The sequence below is a fragment of the Erpetoichthys calabaricus genome, chromosome 1 (assembly GCF_900747795.2).
Source record: "Erpetoichthys calabaricus chromosome 1, fErpCal1.3, whole genome shotgun sequence".
Lineage (NCBI taxonomy): Eukaryota > Metazoa > Chordata > Cladistia > Polypteriformes > Polypteridae > Erpetoichthys > Erpetoichthys calabaricus.
The window spans coordinates 181,442,409-181,462,600 of record NC_041394.2 but is presented as its reverse complement, the minus strand read 5'-3'; the positions used below and the strand labels follow the sequence as shown (position 1 = coordinate 181,462,600).

General features: G+C 36.7%; 1 protein-coding gene across 2 annotated transcripts in view; it reads left to right on the top strand.

The window, feature by feature from the left end:
• kdm5a (lysine (K)-specific demethylase 5A) overlaps positions 1–20,192 on the top strand; it is a 146,104-nt gene that overhangs the window by 92,411 nt on the left and 33,501 nt on the right. For both annotated transcript variants that reach the window (XM_051930694.1, XM_051930696.1), the window contains 4 exons: positions 8,767–8,961; positions 15,801–15,982; positions 16,379–16,503; positions 18,603–18,753. In XM_051930694.1, the coding sequence (XP_051786654.1) occupies positions 8,767–8,961; positions 15,801–15,982; positions 16,379–16,503; positions 18,603–18,753 (653 nt within the window). The remainder of the gene's footprint in view (positions 1–8,766; positions 8,962–15,800; positions 15,983–16,378; positions 16,504–18,602; positions 18,754–20,192) is intronic.

Genomic DNA, 20,192 nt, shown 5'->3' with positions numbered 1-20,192 from the left:
TTTATAGTGCACTGATTACCTTCAGGCAGTCTGTTTTTGTTCATGCCATTTCTATCCTGCACAGCTTTTTGCATTCGTATGTGAATAGAAAACCTTACATAAGTTTAAAGCTGGTGTCCTGACCAGGTGTCTGTTGGTTAGTGATTGTTTAATGTTTTTCTTATTTTTGTTTTGAGTGTCTTTATTTTCTTGAATATACATATGTGTTTTCTGTTTGTGCAGGAAGTGTAAAGATGGAGACCATTTCCCACCTTGGTGATTGGTAACACTAATGGCCAATTTATACTTCACGCTCAGAATGCGTACTTGCACGCATTATGCCTGGCACACGTTTCCGGTGTTCATTTGATGTGTCCTCTGAGCATGTCCTTGGAAATTAATGTGACACATGCGCAAGTTGCAGTACCAGCAAAAAAATCGGGGGGCACAGTGTGTTCAAGTTGAAATGTGACGTCAGAGTATCTTTTTACTATCAACATGTGACAGCAAGCCGCTTTACAGATCCTACAGGATCAATGTACATGCTTCGATGTTTGAAGAATGGTTTGATGCAGTGAAGCAAATCATCAAACCTAAATAGTGACATATAAATGTATTCATGATGGTTTTCTACATCTATTTCTTGCATAGGCAATACAAGTGTTGCATATTTCCCATTGTATACATTTTAAACTTCTGACATACAAGCTTGTTTGTCGTATGTTTTTTTTTTTTTCTGCATCTCAGCATCAGCATGTACAGAAGCATATTTGAGCTCAAAGAAAAAGAATTAGGGACATGGTGATGAAAAAGGATAGAGTGGAACTCATAGATTATTTTGTCATTAAAGTTAAATGTAGTAAACGTCATCTTAAAACTGAGCCACTTTTTAACCACTACTTGTTTTTTGGAGCTTCCTCCTACACTGACAGCAGCGGCACGCAGTGATTACTACACAAAATACATTAAGTTTATTATATTCCAGCTCTGTGCACATGTAGAATCCTGATATACTTGATATCAATTTCAAGGTGAAATATGTGTAAAGCATGTATATTACATCCATCCATTTTCCAACCCGCTGAATCCGAACACAGGGTCACGGGGGTCTGCTGGAGCCGGAACCAATCCCATTTTACATATAATTCGTTAACTTCATTTAAGTAATACTGTTAATAATTAAACATTAATCAGCATGGTGGCGGAGAGGTAGAGCTGCTGCCTCGCAGGGAGTTACATCCCTGGTGTTCTCTGCCTGGAGTTTGCATTGTTTCCCTGGTGGGTTTTCACAGTGTGCTCTGGTTTCCTTCCAAGAACGTGCAGGTTGTGGACTTAATGATTCTAAAATGACGGTAGTGTATCTGTGTGCTTGTATTCACCTTGTGATGAGCTGATGCCCCGACCAGGGATTGTTTCTGCCTCGTACCCAATGCTTGCTGAAATGGTGCATCCCTGAATTATCATTATACAAGATGGCGCCGACTGTTGAGGCACGCCGTCAGCCGCTCTGGCTTTTTTGTTTCTCGTTAGTCCTGCTTTTTTCTCGGCTTACTTGCTCCTGTGATGCTCTTCCTGACTCGATGATTCGTTATGATCGCTTCACCCTTCTGGCTCTTCGAACGAGTGCGGGGGTTTCTCGACATTTGACTCCGGAGTTCAGTCAAACCTTTTTAGACGAATTTGCAGCTTTTTTGGCTGATATTACCAGCAGATATGATCGCTTCCTTTGTTTGGGTGATTTTAATATCCATGTTTGCTGTCCCGTTAAACCTCTAGCAAAGGATTTTCTGGACATTATTGACTCCTTTGGTCTTTCTCAACTAGTGAATGGACCAACACATGGACAAGCTCACACACTGGACCTGGTTCTTTCTCGCGGTCTCAGAATCAGTGACTTGGACATTCTGCCTCCCAGTTTTTCTGATCACTCGCCTGTTCTGTTTAATTTTGATTTGGTCTCTGCTGAGCATGGTAAATCCACCACTACCCGTCCCTTCCGTGTCATTTCACCTTCTGCTGCAGAAGATTTTGCAGCTGCTTTTTCATCAATCTCCACATCATGTGAATCCACGGATGCTGATGTTTTATTGCAAACCTTCTATACTTCCTGCTGTTCTGTGATGGATGTTGTAGCCCCACTCAAACAGAGACAATCCAAAGTCAAGCATGACCCATGGCTAAATGAACAAACTCACTCCATCAGGCAAAACTGTAGGCGGCTAGAACGTAAATGGAGGAAAGATGGTCTCACTGTTACCTTTGACTGCATGAGAGACATGTGGTCTCAATACCAGAGAGCAGTCAGAGGTGCAAGGAACCGTTTTTTTACTGACATCATCTCAAACAATTCTGGCAATCAACGTGTCTTATACAAAACACTGAATGCTGTCCTCTCTCCAGCTGCAACTGTTTTCTCTTCTCCCTCCAATGCTCTTTGCAATCAGATCCTTACGTTTTTTCTGGATAAGGTCACGAACATTAGATCCCAGATCTCCATTTCTTCTTCTGGCTCTGTTGATTTAGCCGTTCCTGTACACGGCTCCCTCACCAGCTTTGAACCCATTTCGCTCCCCCATCTGGAAAAAATCGTCGCCTCAATGAAGCCTTCGGGCTCTCCGGACGATGTGGTGCCGTCCAGACTGCTGAAAGATGTCTTTCCTGTGATTCGATATGATGTCTTAAAGATCATAACTAGTAGTCTATCTTCGGCTACAGTTCCTCGTGCTTTCAAACACGCAGTTGTACATCCAATCGTGAAAAAACCTGATCTTGACCCTGCCGTCTTCTCCAATCTTCGTCCAATTTCCAAACTACCTTTCCTGTCAAAATTACTCGAAAAAGTAGTTTATGAGCAATTAATTCATCACCTACAGGACCATCAGGTAATGGACCTTTTTCAGTCAGGCTTTAGGCCCCAACACAGCACAGAAACCGCGCATTTACGTGTCCTAAATGATGTCCTTTTGGCATTGGACTTAGGACTCTACGTGATTATGGTTCTTCTCGATTTATCTGCTGCCTTCGACACAATCGACCACGACATCATGATCTCCCGACTCGAATCCTGGGCTGGTGTATCTGGCTTAGCCCTCGACTGGTTCAGGTCATATTTCTGCAACAGGACTCTTAGAGTCATGCTAGACGATTTTTCATCTGAGTCAGTCCCACTCCCATGTGGTGTTCCCCAGGGTTCCATTTTGGGACCACTACTTTTTTCAATTTACATCCTGCCTTTAGGTGCAATTTTTAGAAAACATGCAATCTCGTATCACCTATATGCTGATGACTGCCAAATTTATTTTTCCCTCAAGTCAACTGACTCCACTAAACCTCTTCTCGACTGCTTATCTGACATTAAGGACTGGCTGGCTGTAAACTTCCTTCACCTGAACGATTCAAAAACCGAGGTCATTGTTTTTAGTCCTGACCGCAAACAGACCCTACCCCTTGGCCTCGACTTTCTTCCCATTCCAGTAACTTCGTCTGTTTCCAATCTTGGAATCAAAATGGATATGGTCCTGAAAATGGATGCTCAAGTCAACAGCACAGTAAAATCCTGCTTTTTCCATCTCAGGCGAATTGCCAAACTCAAACAAATTCTGCCTTACCACCTCCTGGAATCAGTAATCCATGCATTCATTACGTCCCGGCTCGACTATTCTAATTCCTGCCTATATGGTATTAGTAAAGCCACTCTTTCTAGACTCCAATTGGTTCAAAATGCGGCTGCAAGGCTTTTAACTGGAAGCAGCAGAAGCCAACACATTACACCGATTTTAAAAACCCTACACTGGCTGCCGGTTAGCTTCAGAATTGATTTTAAGATACTCCTCTTAACTTATAAGGCACTAAATGGTCTAGCCCCTGCCTACTTGAGTGTCTTGCTCCATCGTCACAATCCCCCTCGTGTTCTTAGATCCGCAGATCAGCTGCTCCTAACCGTTCTCAAGGCACGTTTTAAAGTTCGTGGTGAAAGGGCTTTTTCCGTCTGTGCACCCAGGCTCTGGAACTCCTTACCTTTAGTGGTTAGGCAAGCCGCTTCAGTCACCACATTCAAATCACACCTAAAAACGCACTTCTTCACATTGGCTTTTAATTCTTAACCTGTCTTATTTCCACTTGCTTTTTGCTATTTCTCTGTTTTATTGGGTCCCCTGACCTGTTTTTAGTGTCTCTGTTTTAATTCTCTCTTAATGTTTGTTTTTAATATTTTGCTTTTAGTCTTGCTTGTTTTAACTGTACAGCGCTTCGGTCAGTTGTAATGCTGTGTTTTTAAGCTCTTAACAAATATAAATGGTATGGTATTAAACATCCATCATTTTCAGAGATATTGTGGCAAGGTGTCCGGAAAATTTAATGGATGTTTCGAGCAATTCACAACACAGTGAAGCCAAGCGTTGTTTTCTCACCGTGATGATATCTCGCACTGCCTCCTGGTGGAATCTTCCAAATTTACATAAGGTACGCACACAAGTGTAAATAGCACACTGCTTGCGTTGCGATTGCGTTTGCAGGCACACGTGATGTGTGTTACAGTGGACACTACTGTTACGCAAGTGTCATTTTACTGTCACTAAATCCCCAAACCTTTGTCTTTGGAAGGAAATGGGAGCACACTGTGGAATCCCACCAGGAAAATATGCAAACTCCAGGCAGGGAACACCATGGACGTGATTTCCCACTGTGAGGCAGCAGCGCTATCGCTTTGCCTCCATGCCACCCCCCCATGTGTAAATATTAACAGTATTCATTATTTACATGAAGTTAACAATTTATCTGTAAAATGTAATGTACATACTTTAATGCATTTTATCTTGAAAGTGATATCAAGTATAAATCCAAGGATTCTAAATGTGCAGACAGTTGGAATATCATAAATTAAATGTGTTTTGTGTTGCAGTTGCTTGCATGTAGTGATTAACAATTGGGTCGTTTTTAAGATGACATTTACGGGGGTGTACTTTAATGATAAAATAAATTTTGAGAGTAAAGTGGACATTTCAGGATTAAAGCTGACATTTCCACTTTAATCACAAAATAGACCTTTTCACAGTGTCTTGTGAAAAAAAATAAGGTGCAAAAAAATAAAAATGTGTCATTACGTTGTGGAATATGTGACACTTGAATATGAAAGTACCACAAATGCATGTGTATGACGGCATTTTGCTTCACTACCTCGAACCATTCATCAAACATCAAAGCACGCACATCGATCTTGTGGGATCTGCAAAGCAGCTTTCTGTCACATGTAGATAGTAAACAGAAACTCTTGATCACACTGTGCCAACCCCCGACTTTTTGTTGGTAGTGCAACGTGCGCACACGTCACATTAATTTCTGAGGATATGCTCAGAGGACACATCAAATGAAGGCTGGGAATATGTGGCAGTCAAAATGCATGCACGTATGTGTTCTAAGCATGCAGTATAAACCAGCCAAATTAGGATAGGTTAGCTAGAAAGAGCTGTCCTTTTATAAAGGCTGCAATTGCAGGAGAACAGGGTCAATTTATCTATAGTAGAGCAAAGAAGCTTCTGTTTGAGCAGAGCTAGCCAACTGAAGTGTTGATTGGACAGGTCTGGCAGTAATCAGACCTGGGTGTGGCTAGTGAAATTGATCTCAGCTTTCCAAAAAATGTGATTAACCACAGGTTTTTTTTCCTTAATAAATAAAACCATCACTTAAAAACTGCATTTTGTGTTTACTTGTCTAATATTTAAATTTGTTTGATGATCTGAAACATTTAAGTGTGACAAACATGCAAAAAAGAAAAAAAAAAAATCAGAAAGGGGGCAAATACCTTTTCACAGCACTGTGTATGTATGTATGTATGTATGTATGTATGTATGTATGTATGTATATGTGTATATATATATATATATATATATATATATTTATATTTATATATATATTTATATTTATATATATATATATATATTTATATTTATATATATATATATATATATATATATATATATATTTATATATAAAATGTGTGTATATGTATGTACAGTATGTATGTATACAGTCATATGAAAAAGTTTGGGAGCCCCTCTCAGCCTGCATAATAATTTATTCTAATTGCAACAAAAAAGATAACAGTGGTATATCTTTCATTTCCTAGGAACATCTGAGTACTGGGGTGTTTTCCGAACAAAGATTTTTAGTGAAGCAGTATTTAGTTGTATGAAATTCAATCAAATGTGAAAAACTGGCTGTGCAAAAATTTGGGTCCCCTTGTAATTTTGCTGATTTGAATGCATGTAACTGCTCAATACTGATTACTTGCAACACCAAATTGGTTGGATTAGCTCATTAAGCCTTGAACTTCATAGACAGGTGTGTCCAATCATGAGAAAAGGTATTTAAGGTGGTCAATTGCAAGTTATGCTTCCCTTTGACTCTCCTCTGAAGAGTGACAGAATGGGAACCTCATAGCAACTCTCAAAAGATCTGAAAACAAAGATTGTTCAGTATAATGGTTTAGTGGAAGGCTACAAAAAGCTATCTCAGAGGTTTAAACTGTCACTTTCAACTGTAAGGAATGTAATCAGGAAATGGAAGGCCACAGGCACAGTTGCTGTTAAACCCAGGTCTGGCAGGCCAAGAAAAATACAGGAGCGGCATATGCACAGGATTGTGAGAATGGTTACAGACAACCCACAGATCACCTCCAAAGACCTGCAAGAACATCTTGCTGCAGATGGCGTATCTGTACATCATTCTACAATTCAGCGTAATTTGCACAAAGAACATCTGTATGGCAGGGTGATGAGAAAGAAGCCCTAACTGCACTCGCGCCACAAACAGAGTCGCTTGCTGTATGCAAATGCTCATTTAGACAACCCAGATTCATTTTGGAACAAAGTGCTTTGGACTGATGAGACAAAAATTGAGTTATTAGGTCAAAAAGCACCTTGCATGGCGGAATAAGAATACCACATTCCAAGAAATACACCTGCTACCTACTGTCAACTTTGGTGGAGGTTCCATCATGCTGTGTGGCTAGTTCAGGGACTCGAGCCCTTGTTAAAAGTCAAGGGTCGGATGAATTCAACCCAATATCAATAAATTCTTCAGGATAATGTTCAAGCATCAGTCACAAAGTTGAAGTTATGCAGGGGTTGGATATTCCAACAAGACAATGACCCAAAACACAGTTCGAAAACTACAAAGGCATTCATGCAGAGGGAGAAGTACAATGTTCTGGAATGGCTGTCACAGTCCCCTGACTTGAATATCATCGAAAATCTATGGGATGATTTGAAGCAGGCTGTTCATGCTCGACAGCCATCAAATTTAACTGAACTGGAGAGATTTTGTATGGAAGAATGGTCAAAAATACCTCCATCCAGAAACCAGACACTCATCAAAGGCTATAGGAGGCGTCTAGAAGCTGTTATATTTGCAAAAGGAGGCATTGATGTAACATCTCTGTTGGGGTGCCCAAATTTATGCACCTGTCTAATTTTGTTATGATGCATATTGCATATTTTCTGTTAATTCAATAAACTTAATGTCACTGCTGAAATACTACTGTTTCCATAAGGCATGTCATATATTAAAAGAAAGTTGCTACTTTGAAAGCTCAGCCAATGATAAACAACAATCCAAAGAATTAAGATGGGTTCCCAAACTTTTTCATATGACTGTATATCTATATATTTTTTTTTATTCAACATTCATAGAATGCACTGTTTCAGGAAGCTTCTACAGTTGTATGGAATTATGTGAATTAGGTGTATTATCCCATGACTTAAAAGGATATATGAGGTTGGAGTGAATGGACAGCAGAAATGCACCTTACCTCAGACGGCATTATAAAAAGTACTGTGTGTTCATGTTGCACTAACAATCAGAACAATCAGATGCACTCCTTTTCTTTTTGTAACTGGCTTCACTCTCATATTATTTAACGTGTCAGCTGACTCAGCCTTGTTTTCAGGGGTACATGTTGGAATTGTATTACTTTATCACTCCTTGTCCACTCCCCAGCATTTCAGATGCCCCCATTAACATGCAAACAGAATAACAAAACAAAGCATTACAACATTTCGTGAAACATAGTTTTCCCAAGGATGAAAATATATTTGCTTTGTTTGAAAGAAATAAGTTTTCAATTTATAAAAATGCTTCATCCATGCTAAATTAATTACAGTAGACTCTTAGCATTAAATTAGAATCACTTTAGAATCATCAAGTAACATATCTTGTATATGTGTTTGAGGAAAAGCCTTTTCAGACATTGGGAGAATAGGCAAACTCCAAATTGACAATGACTGGATTTAGATTCACATCCATTCTCCTCAAGGTCAGTGTGCACATCTGGATAAAAAAAATGCTGGATCAGGAACTATGGCCAAATTAGTACAATATGTAAGAATTGTGTATAACAAACTGCATATCTTGACTTGAACAGTTTCTACTCACGTTATGATACCAAAGTATGACACTAATGATGCTATATTCTATTAGATCAACGTTTATGCTCCCTGGCTACCATGTGTGCTTCTTCATACGCTACTGTCTTTGAAGACACTTAACAATTCATCCATATCTAACGTTTTGCAGCTACTTCCTATCTATGGTTTTGCCTTCCTGACAAATCTTTTTCCAGGGATAAAAATGTGTCTTTTTTTCCCCTTGGCAGTAGCAGATTTGTTTGGTTTTTTTTTAAAGCTAAAGTTGTATCCTGTGTTTTATTTCTGTTTTTAAAGTTCATATCAATTCAGAGAAAGCTGTAAAAAAATATGAGATGTACATAAAGTATGTTATCTTTTTATTCAGTTACCTTTGGGCAGACAGTGTGTTTCTCACTATCGTCGCCTTCATCGATACTGTGTTTTTTCACATGAAGAGCTTCTTTGCAAGATGGCTGCCAACCCCGACAGTTTAGACGTGGAGCTGGCAGCAGCAGTCTTCAAGGAAATGGGGGAAATGATTGATGAGGAAAAACGACTGAGGGATGCAGTTTTTCATATGGTGAGTGTTTCTCCTGAATCATAAAATGATGGTGATGAATATATCTGTTGATTAGTACATGCAAGTAAGAATTTCACTGTATCCATGACCATAATGCCCCTATAAACCTATGGTTGTGAATTTGTTGTCCGTGTTTAAATTTCATTTAATGAAAATCCACAAGAGTTATTTTTCCAAATGTATTTCAGTAAATTAATTTGTATGCAACGTCATTACTATGATCATATGAAGTAAAGAGTCAATTGCAAATTAGATATTTAGTATAATTAATCATTTATACTTTGTTTAAAATTATGTTAGCAATGAACTATTAAAACTATTAGTTATTTTTATAGTTTGTTCTTAGCAGTACCACAGGTTGAGAACCACTGTTGTGGCATGAACATGCTTACATTGTCCACAATTTGAATCTTGTCCTGGGTGCGTTTTAGATAATTTTAGACAATATTTGTGTGCACAATTTACAGTTCTCAGCTGCTGTATAGCGTATTTTCCACAAACTGAATCTGAGTAAATTTAACAAATAGCTGAGTTCCACTCCTTACATGAAAATCTAATTGAAAGATTGTTTTCTTATCTCCTGAAGTAATCATAGGGGAAATTGTTTGAAATTTGTTTCATCTAGAAATGCTATTTAATCCATATCTTTATCAAAACTAATCCGTATTGCTTTAGGAGCAGATATTGATAGAAGGTGAGGAAAACTAGGCATAATTATTTTCATCAAGTTTCCAGCCTCTATATAGAAAAACACTCATAACATCCTAGGTAAGCTGGTTACCTTGTCACCATAGCCAATGTACAATGCATTGTCAAGTGATGAGCAGGCATATTGCACAAGATTGACAAGGTATCATATCATGCAGCATTGTGATGCTGATATTTGTTGTTATATTCTTTTTTTTACTTCATTTAATACAAGTTTGCATTCTAAGGTAACAGTGTTTGCATCATGTGAGTAGTCTGACTGTAATAAACCTCTGTAAATCATGTACTAAAGTATGTGCCTCGTTATTATCACCTATGAGTTGGATTACTTCTGTACTTTTTTATGGAACACTGGGCAAAACCTATGCAAGTAAAGGGAGACCACAAAGGTAAATGGCCACGCTGAGATTTACACTTGGTTTCGTGGAGCTGTGAGCCTACAGCACAATATACTATATCCAGTAAACTCCTTCACTTCAGTAGCTTCTTTCTTATAACCAATGATACAATGTGTTTTTTTCCCTCTTCAGTTCTTAATGCTGCAAAGTGTAATAATACAGGCTATGTTTACTTTTATTTATATTCAGTATATATCTGCAGTATACAGTATATGTTTCTATATATATATCCATATACACTCACTTGCCACTTTATTTGGTACACATGTTAAACTGCTTTTTACCACAAGACATCTAATTAGCCAATCACATGGCAGCAACTCAGTGCATTTAGGCATATAGACATTGTCAAGATGACTTACTGAAGTTGAAACTGAGCATCATAATGAGGAAGAAAGGTGATTTAAGTGACTTTGAACGTGGCATGGTTGTTGGTTCCAGGCAGGATTGTCGGAGTATTTTAGAAACTGCTACTGGGATTTTCACGCACAACCATCACTAGGATTTACAGAGAATGGTCCGAAAAAGGAAAAATATCCAGTGAGCGACATTTCTCTGGATGAAAATGCCTTGTTGATGCCAGAGGTCAGAGGAGATTGGACAGACTGGTTCGAGCTGATAGAAAGGCAACAGGTAACTCAAATAACCACTCGTTACAACCAAGGTATGCAGAAGAGCATCTCTGAAAGCACAACATGTCGAACCTTGAAGCAGATGGGCTACAGCAGCAGGAGATCACATCGGGTGCCATTCTTGTCAGCTATGATCAGGATGCTGAGGCTACACTTCACACAGGCTCACCAAAGTTGGACAACAGAAGATTGGAAAAGTGTTGCCTGGTCTGAAGAGTTTTGATTTCTGCTGTGACATTCAGATGGTTAGAATTTGACATCAACAACATGAAAGCAAGGATCCATCCTGCCTTGTATCAACAGTTCAGGCTGGTGATGGTGGTTTAATGCTATGGGTATATTTTCTTGGCACACTTTGGACCCCTTAGTACCAACTGAGCATCTTTTAAATACCACAGCCTTCCTGGGTATAGTTACTGGCCATGTCCATCCCTTTATGACTGTAGTGTCCTATCTAGTCATGGCTACTTCACTGTACTCAAATGACCTCCACAGTCACCATATCTCAATCCAATAGAGCACCTTTGGGATTCTGGTGAAATGGTAGATTCACATCATGAATGTGCAGCTAATTCAGTAATCTGCAGCAACTGCATGATGCTATCATGTCAGTATGGACTAAGATCCCTGTGGAATGTTTCCAGCACCTTGTTTAGTCTATGCCATAAAGACTTAATGGCAGTTCTGAAGGCAAAATGGGGTCTAACCCAGTACTAGCCAGGTGTACCTAATAAAGTGGCAGGTGATTATCCTATCTATCTATCTATCTATCTATCTATCTATCTATCTATCTATCTATCTATCTATCTATCTATCTATCTATCTCTCTATCTCTCTATCTCTCTATCTCTCTATCTATCTCTCTCTCTCTCTCTCTCTCTCTCTCAAATGTAATGTTTGTAGCTTATACTGTAGCATGGTACACCTTTTAGCATTCTTCTGAAATACATAGGTAAATGGAGCTTCATAAATCAGATTATTTGTCAAATGAGTGAATAGAGAATGGCAATCATTCTTGAGCAAACATCATGCATATTGTTAGAATATTTTGAGATTTTTCACTTAAAGATGTTATTATCTTTAATAAAACTGAACTATAACGACTAAAAGGCATTTCATTTAAAACAAAAGCCTAATTGAAATTACAACCACATAGTCAAACTAACAAATAGACTAGAAAGTATGGAAATTAAAATCTGTTTCTGTTTTTTTTAAATAAAGCAATTTCTAGTAGCCCATTGTTGACCAATGCAGTAGTTCCCTCTGAGGTATGCACATGTGCACACAGCTTTAAGTTTCAGCACATGTTTTACAAAGGAGGGATAGCACACCATCATTCAATTATTCAAACTTGGCACGAAAAGCCAATACACTAGACCTTTACAAACTGATATTAAAGTTTGTCTTTTGTCCACCCATCATGAATTATCATTTGTGCAATTATTCACTTCAAATTCATTTTGGTTTGTGAAATGTGGTGAAGCAAAAATTGATTACTAAATATTGCAAAAAAATAAAGCTGATTTAAAAAAAAAAAGTCAGCATTAAAGTTTGATCACAGTTCAACCATTGGCTCAAAGAAAAGCACCTGAGATGGTATTTTAGGAAGAATTAGGTCCACCATCAAGATTGCAATATTTTTAACAATGAGAATATTGTAAAAAAAAAAAAAAAAATCACAATGTCTTAATTTGCAAAGATATTAGAATTTTAAATGTTTTGAAGGTGGCATAGCAGGACATGTTGCTTTATGTGAGATAAATAATATGGACTATGAGGCCTTCTGGATTATGATATTGAGATAAACTTGGCCAGCCCTCATCAGATTGTGGTTAGCCTAGGCATTCTTGGTATTAGTTGGTAGCTAGTAGAAGGTTACCATTTTTTTCCCCCCTTTTTTTTTTTTTTGTTTGTTTGATTTCCACTTTCCACTGGGTGCTGTTGTGTGCTGTAGAGAAGAAAGTAAATATTTTCCTGGCTGACAGCCATTTTTGTAAATCTAGAATGTGGAGTTATGATTTGTATTAAAATCAAGTTTGAATAATTCTTAATTTAAAATTTGAATGATTTTCTATTTATATAAACTGCTCAAAAAATTAAAGGATCACTTTGAAAACACATCCAATCTCAATGTGAAAAAAAATCATGCTGGATATTTATACTGCTGTGGAGTGGGTAATGTGTTAGGAACAAAAGGATGCCACATCGTTTGATGGAAATGAAAATTATCAACCTACAGAGGGCTGAATTCAAAGACACCCCGAAAATCAGAGTGAAAAAATGATGCGGCAGGCTAGTCAGTTTTGCTGAAATTTTATTGCAGCAACTCCAAATCGTACTCAGTAGTTTGTATGGCCCCCCCACGTGCTTGTATGCATGTCTGACAACGTTGGGTCATACCGGTCCTGCTGATGAGTTAAGGACCTTCTACGGCCCTGTCCAGCTCTCCTAGAGTAACTGCCTGTCTTCTAGAATCTCCTCCATACCCTTTAGACTGTGCTTGGAGACACAGCAAGCCTTCTGGCAATGGCACATATTGGTGTGCCATCCTGGAGAAGTTGGACTACCTGTGCAACCTCTGTAGGGTCCAGATATCGCTTCCTGCTACCAGTAGTGACACTGACTGTAGCCAAATGCAAAACTAGTGAAAAACAATCAGAAAAGATGAGGAGGGAAAATGTCAGTGGCCTCCACCTGTTAAACCATTCCTGTTTGGGGGTTGTCTAATTGTTGCCCCTCTAATGCACCTGTTATTAATTTCATTAACACCAAAGCAGCTGAAACTGATTAACAAGCCACTCTGCTACTTAACTGACCAGATCAGTATCCCAGTAGTTTCATTAACTTGATGCTATACTCTGATTAAAAGGAGTTCCTTTCATTCTTTGAGTTTATAGTTTATAATGCTCTATTTAAAAAGGTACATGGTTTGATTGCCTGTACAGTTCTTATATAAATACTGGTCATAGGCAACATTCAATAATGTTTATCTGTTCAGCTTGATAAATGAATGAATGGTTTGCTCCTGAATATTTTTTTAAAAAGTAAGTGGTGTTCACAGAGATATTTTACCCACCTTTTACATTAAATTCCTATGCACTGCTGTATATGACTTTATAGCCTAATGAGCTTGATGATTTATAAAGGAGGTTGAGGACAGTGACATGCTGAAATGACACAAACATACCAAAGAAGTATCACTGGTTATGTTAGTCAAATACTTCAATTTGGCTGCTGTCCTGTCTCTTAAGTAAGTCAAACATAAAAAGAGAGAATCTGGGCTGGCATAGCTATTTATTCAGTATCTAGGAGGTTGTGTGAACTACCTGCCTTCATAATGTCTATATAAGTATCCAAAGTACTACCAAACAAATCAGAGCCTCATTGAGTCTTTTATGGACATACCTGCTGGTTTTTATAATCCCTTTGCAATGTAAGCTAAACACAGAATAGGTTTCTTAGTCTTCATCAAACAGATATTTTTTCAAGCTAAAAAGAAAGTTGAATTAAAACTTTAGGTAAGTCACCAAAAATAAAACTAAATTGGAGATGGCCACAATGTCATAAAACTAAACTAAAAATGAAATGACAGGTGAGAATAGTATAGAAATAAAAACTAATTTAAAAAGATTGACCTAATATAATATTTGAAAAGATGAGTAAATGCTTAAATTAATACACTCCCAGTTTCCTGCAAAATGTGGCCAAATAAAATGTAAGAGAAACACCCATAACAATCACAGGTAGTTCCATTTTTGTTCTTAAAAATCCAAAGGCATTGTAGGCTAACAGTATAATGATGGCTTTTATACAAAAGTAAAACACAAATCACACCAAAGGAATAGGGAGAAATGTTTGTCACAGCCTTTATAAACAGTAAGTTCTAAGTTATAAGCATTGATTTGTCTGCAAATGTATCTCTGTGATTGTTTATCATAATGCTATTATGTGATTTCCACTGTGAACATGTTCAGTCCTCTGCAGGTAGCCACACTTCACAAAGAAAAGTAGGATTGGGTTCCAGACAGTCGCATGAAGATATCTGAATCTGACTTTCCTACTAAGAAATACCATGTGTTTCCACTCCTTCAAGCAAACCAACTGCTTTTAAGCCTTTAGTACATGGTCTTGTGAAAGGTTGGGAGCATGATAGGTTGTCTAAATAACACATTTGTTGAGCTGTTCATTCCAAGTCAAGAGTTTCAAGATTTCATAACCCTAAGCTATTCCATACATTTTATTTTTGTAACAAGCTGATGAGATATGTAAACTGTGGTAAGTTTGCATATACTGTACATATAATTATCTGAAATAATACACAAAAGATATGGGTTAGATGGGAAAATGTATGTTCATTGCTTAACCATGCTCTTTGTCATCTCACATTTTTTTGTGCTGCATAGTAACTTCTCCTTCAGTTTGTGTCAAGTCCTACTTCATGGTAACCTGCTTTTGACCCACAAAATCACTTTAAATATTTATCCGGGGGATTTCTTCTCTCTCTCTCTCGTACACACACAGACATTTTAACACACCTGAGCTTTTCTTAGGACAACCATCCTAATGCTCACAAATGTTCAGTTATTACTTTATGTTTAGGGCTACTATTGACATAGACATGTGTTTGTGGTCTAGTTTAAATTCTGTGTTTGTATGAATCAAAGATGTATCTTTCCATAGTGTAGACACTATATTAAAGCTCTATTACAGCTTATCTTTTGTTCTTCTCTAATTTTATTCTATTTAAACACAGTCTTCATGCATTACATTTCAGTCCTTATTTTATAGCAAGAGTTCAAACACATGGCTGGCTGTTCCGACATGTGTATAAATAGCTCATTAATACTTAATTAATTTTTGGGATAGTCCTAAATAAAAAGCATGATTTTCCTTTCTTCTAAATAAAATCTACTGCATGTTTATTTTCAGTACTTTTGTGTTTTAATTTTCAGGATGAACTCTCCATAGCTGTTAGTGTTTCTCTACTATATTCTAGTATTCTAATTTAGATGTAAATTGACTTATTCATGACATCACAGTCACAAATATTGTCATTTTATTTTGCATTCTAATTATATATGTTTTCTCTTTATGTGGCTAGGGTGTTATTAACTGTGAGCAGGAAGCATTTGAGCTTGTTCCAGATGAAGAGCGGCAGTGTGAAAAATGTAAGACCACGTGCTTTCTCTCAGCACTTACCTGCTCCTGTAATCCTGATCGGCTTGTCTGCCTACATCACGCTGTAGACCTCTGCAACTGCTCTATTCAAAACAAATGTCTAAGGTACAGTGTTTTTACTTTAAAATGTACTTCTAGATGACATATGATATAGTGTAAGATAACAAATATCCACACAGAATATTTTTATATACATTAATGCTTCTCCTTTTGTTTTGATAGTTATTATTACTTGACGTCTCCATGGTTTGAAACAGTATCATCTTAGACTTGTTTTTTTCTTTGTCTTTATGCCTTTTGGTGATCAGTTCATTCACTATTCACAGTAACAGACATTTTAAGCAAAGGTACCTAAACTTTTGCATACCATTATAGCTGTATTTCCTTATTGCAGGAACTTAGTAACTTTGAATAGCTTTTATCACTGTCTAAATATCATACTTCTCATCATATTGTATAACTAGTAATGCACTCATTTTGGTTCTGATTATTGTTTACCAGGTATAGGTATGCTTTGGAGGAGTTCCCCTCTATGCTTTATGGTGTAAAATCCAGAGCTCAGTCATATGATACATGGGTTAAAAGAGTAACTGAAGCTTTGGATGCAGACCATAAAAATAAGAAAGGTGAGTACACTGTAAAAGTAGTTATTTTACTTAAGGGAGTAAGTTGGCAAATTCGATAAAATATGCAAAAAATTTAACTTCCACATATGATAGTACTGTTAAAATTAGAAGACTTTCAAGAAGAAATTCAAGGTATGATATACATATTCATGTAGTGAGGCTCATTTAGAATATATGATAAAAAGATGGTGCAACAAAAATGAAGTAAGCAAATTCAGTTTGATAGGAATAAAGTATGTTGACTATGTATCTTAAGATTTTAGGTAAACTGATCACCTGATCCATACTTGCAGGAAGAAATTGTTCAGTTCTTGTTGTTAATTAACTATAAATTTTGTATATACAGTGTCTTTTAAAGTTTGAAATTGATTATCAGGCTTTGTACCTTTTTTGTTTAAGTGATGTTGTCAGTCTCTCCCTCTCTCTGACTCTTATCTGTATCTCTTATCTGTTGAAATCTGCTGTAAGAGATCTGAGTTGTGTAGCTAACACAAGAGTGGCACATGTAAGAGATAAAAGGAGCAGTGATTTAATGAAAACTTTATTCTCATGAAATAATATTACATATTAGTTGCTCAATTAATTGGCATTTTAATATAGAAAATCAGATCTATCATTAATCTAGTTAGCTGAATTGGACAGTATTTATATAAAACTGATCTTAATAGATTACTGTGCACTTTTATTTTATCCAGTCTGAATTAGGATGAGTGTAACCTGCCGTGAAAAGATATTGCATTCTGGGTTTGCTCCTGCCTTGCAGTTGGTGACAGATCAAGCTCCAGTCAACCTTAGACCTTAAATAATTAGGTTCAGAAAGTGCATGGACAGATATGTCACAATAAATTGTTACTGTTTGATGATATTTTTTCATCTATTATATACACCATGTTGATTGTAGTAATGGCAAAAAAAAAAAAAAACTTACTTGTATTCTCAAAAAAAAAAAAGACGTTTCTTGCACAGTAGGGTTATAGGTGGACCAATGCTGAAAAACAGCAAACAATATTAAAAGATCAATGAAAAATGTCAATATACTCGCACTGCATAATCCATATGTCTAATATCCAGCTGTATGTTCACAATGTCTCAAACATTTGTATTTTAGTTGACAATGAATGAGGGAAGAGATGGATCTTCACTTAAAAAATTTGATCTCTTTTAATCATGCTCCCTAGCTGTTCATAAGAGATTTTTCCAGAATATTTTTGTTTAACTGTATTTTATCAAAAATATAATTGTTTGAGATTTTGTGAGCGTATGATTGGATATCTTAATGTATGGATTATGCAACATGAATAAACTTAGGTTTTGCTGTTTGTTCAGTGATGGTCTCCTTATGAGCGTATTGTTTAACTCTTTCAGGGCTTATGTCGACTTTTGTCAAAAGGAGGAGTTGACAATGGTGATCAACTGTAAACTGTAACAAAACCAACTGTTATGTTTAGTTGGACTCTTGTTGCTAGAAGGAAATGAGATTTCCGGCACTCGTGTGAATAGCAAGGCGCAAACAACGGCAAAAATGGCACTGAAATAATGGTGAGAGATCAAAGTGAATGGGTAAAGCAAAATACTCCGTGGATTAAGTTTTGCGTATTATCTCTGAACTGGACTATGACTTGTCGGACTCCGATTTTGATATGAGTGATCGAAAACAAATGTGAGGTTCCAGCTTCAGCTGACTGGTTCCCAGCTAATCATGGGGCTGAACAGGTTCATGTAGCTGACATGCATACGGCAATGTTCACCAGGAGGACTGACACTTAATGATAAGAGGTAGAAACCAGATTGTGATGCGACCGTGACCACTGCTGCCACGCGAAAACAGCAAGCCTGACACACATTCTTGGCAAACTGGCAGCCGCAGCATGCAGCAACAGACGTTTTACGTTAATTTCTGTGTGAAACCATTGCTTTTCAGAAACTATGTTTTTTGGAAAAATATATTCAGCCCTCAAAGAGTTAAAAAGGATGCATTTTTTTATCTGCCATTGATACAAGCAACACAGAGTAAGCAACAGATAAACAAAAAATTACTAGATCACTAGATACATTTGCCAGATAACTCAGACTCTTTTTTTTTTTTTTTTACTGTCCAGAACTGATTGAACTAAAAGTGCTGCTGGAAGATGCAGAAGACAGGAAATATCCTGAAAACAACTTGTTCAGGAAGCTAAGAGTGACAGTAAAAGAAGCTGAAACCTGTTCCTCTGTTGCTCAGCTCCTACTTAGCCGTAAGCAACGGCACAGGTGAGTTCTTATACGTAATTAATTGTATAAATCATTAGACATTCTTTTAACTTGCGGTATAAATGTGAATCGTATGAACTATCAATTAAAATAAGTGTTAAGTTTATGAGATTATATAGGACACAGCTGTCCCAGAATCATTCCAAATTACGCACATGTTCATACTGCTAACACTAGATGTAGGACGAGATATTTTTAAAGTTAATTAAATAAGGTTAAACTCATGTGGTTTTCAATCATGTCCCCTTTATCTGTTAATAAGATTTTGATACGTGAAATTCTTACTTGCATATCCAGCACTATAGCAAGGGATTTAAGAAGCTTTTGAAAGGTAAAAGTTATTGTAAAAAGTAAAAATTATTTGAGTACTACTAAAAGAGAATTTAATAACAACAAAATGCAGCTGAAAGTGACTTACAAGAAAGTAAAAAAAAATAGATTTACATAGAAAAATATAAGTAAACAGCACACAAAAATAAAGTTACCACGGAGATCTGCAAGAAAAAAATTATTGAAAATGAGAAGTAAATAGCAATTAATCTAATTAAATATTTTACCCAGGTGTTTGTAAAAAATAAATAAATTGAATTTTTCTTGTAGAAGCAAAAAAGCAAGCTTTGATTCAGCAGATTTTATAACTATAAAAGTCACACACTGTATGCTTCATATGCACTTCATTTATAAACTTTTATTAAGCATCTTTCAACTGTCACTGGAACGTTGCAAATATAACTCCAGTACACAAGAAGGGAGACAAAATTAATCCTGCTAATTACAGACCAACAAGAATTCCCTGTATATCATGCAAAATTATGGAAACTGTATAATATGAAATTAATAAGAAAAGTATCTCTAAAAAGAAAAGTATGCAAAATAACAGCCAACATTTTTTCATGAATAGAAGAGATGTCTGTTAGGGTTTTTGAGCAGGCAATTAATAGCAGACAAAAACAAAGCATACAGCTTAATTAAATAATGCATTAGGCTTTCAATAAGTCTTTCATACAATCACTTACCAAAGATTCATTTTGAAGCTATTGCCATAAGAGGTAACTTACAAAACTATATTTCAAGTTGATACATTGGCAGGAGAAAATGAGAACAGTTAAGAAGTGAATGCTTCACAATGTAGTCATCATTTGAGCCCCTCATGTGTCTATCCTTGGAGTACTTCTTTTTGTAATTTTTATTGATTGTACAGGTTCTGATGAGTTAGTAAACTTGTAAAAATCACAGATGTTAGTAATATTTGAGGAATAGTACATACGGAGAAGGCAGCAAAAACAATTCCTGGGCTGGACTTTAGAACTGGACAAACACTTGAAATATGCAGCTTAATTTGAACATTTCCAAGTACTACATATAGGAAAAAGGAATGTTAGTAAGTAACCTCTTAAAAGCATTTGGAGGTTTGCATTGAAACAGTATTCCCATTGTCT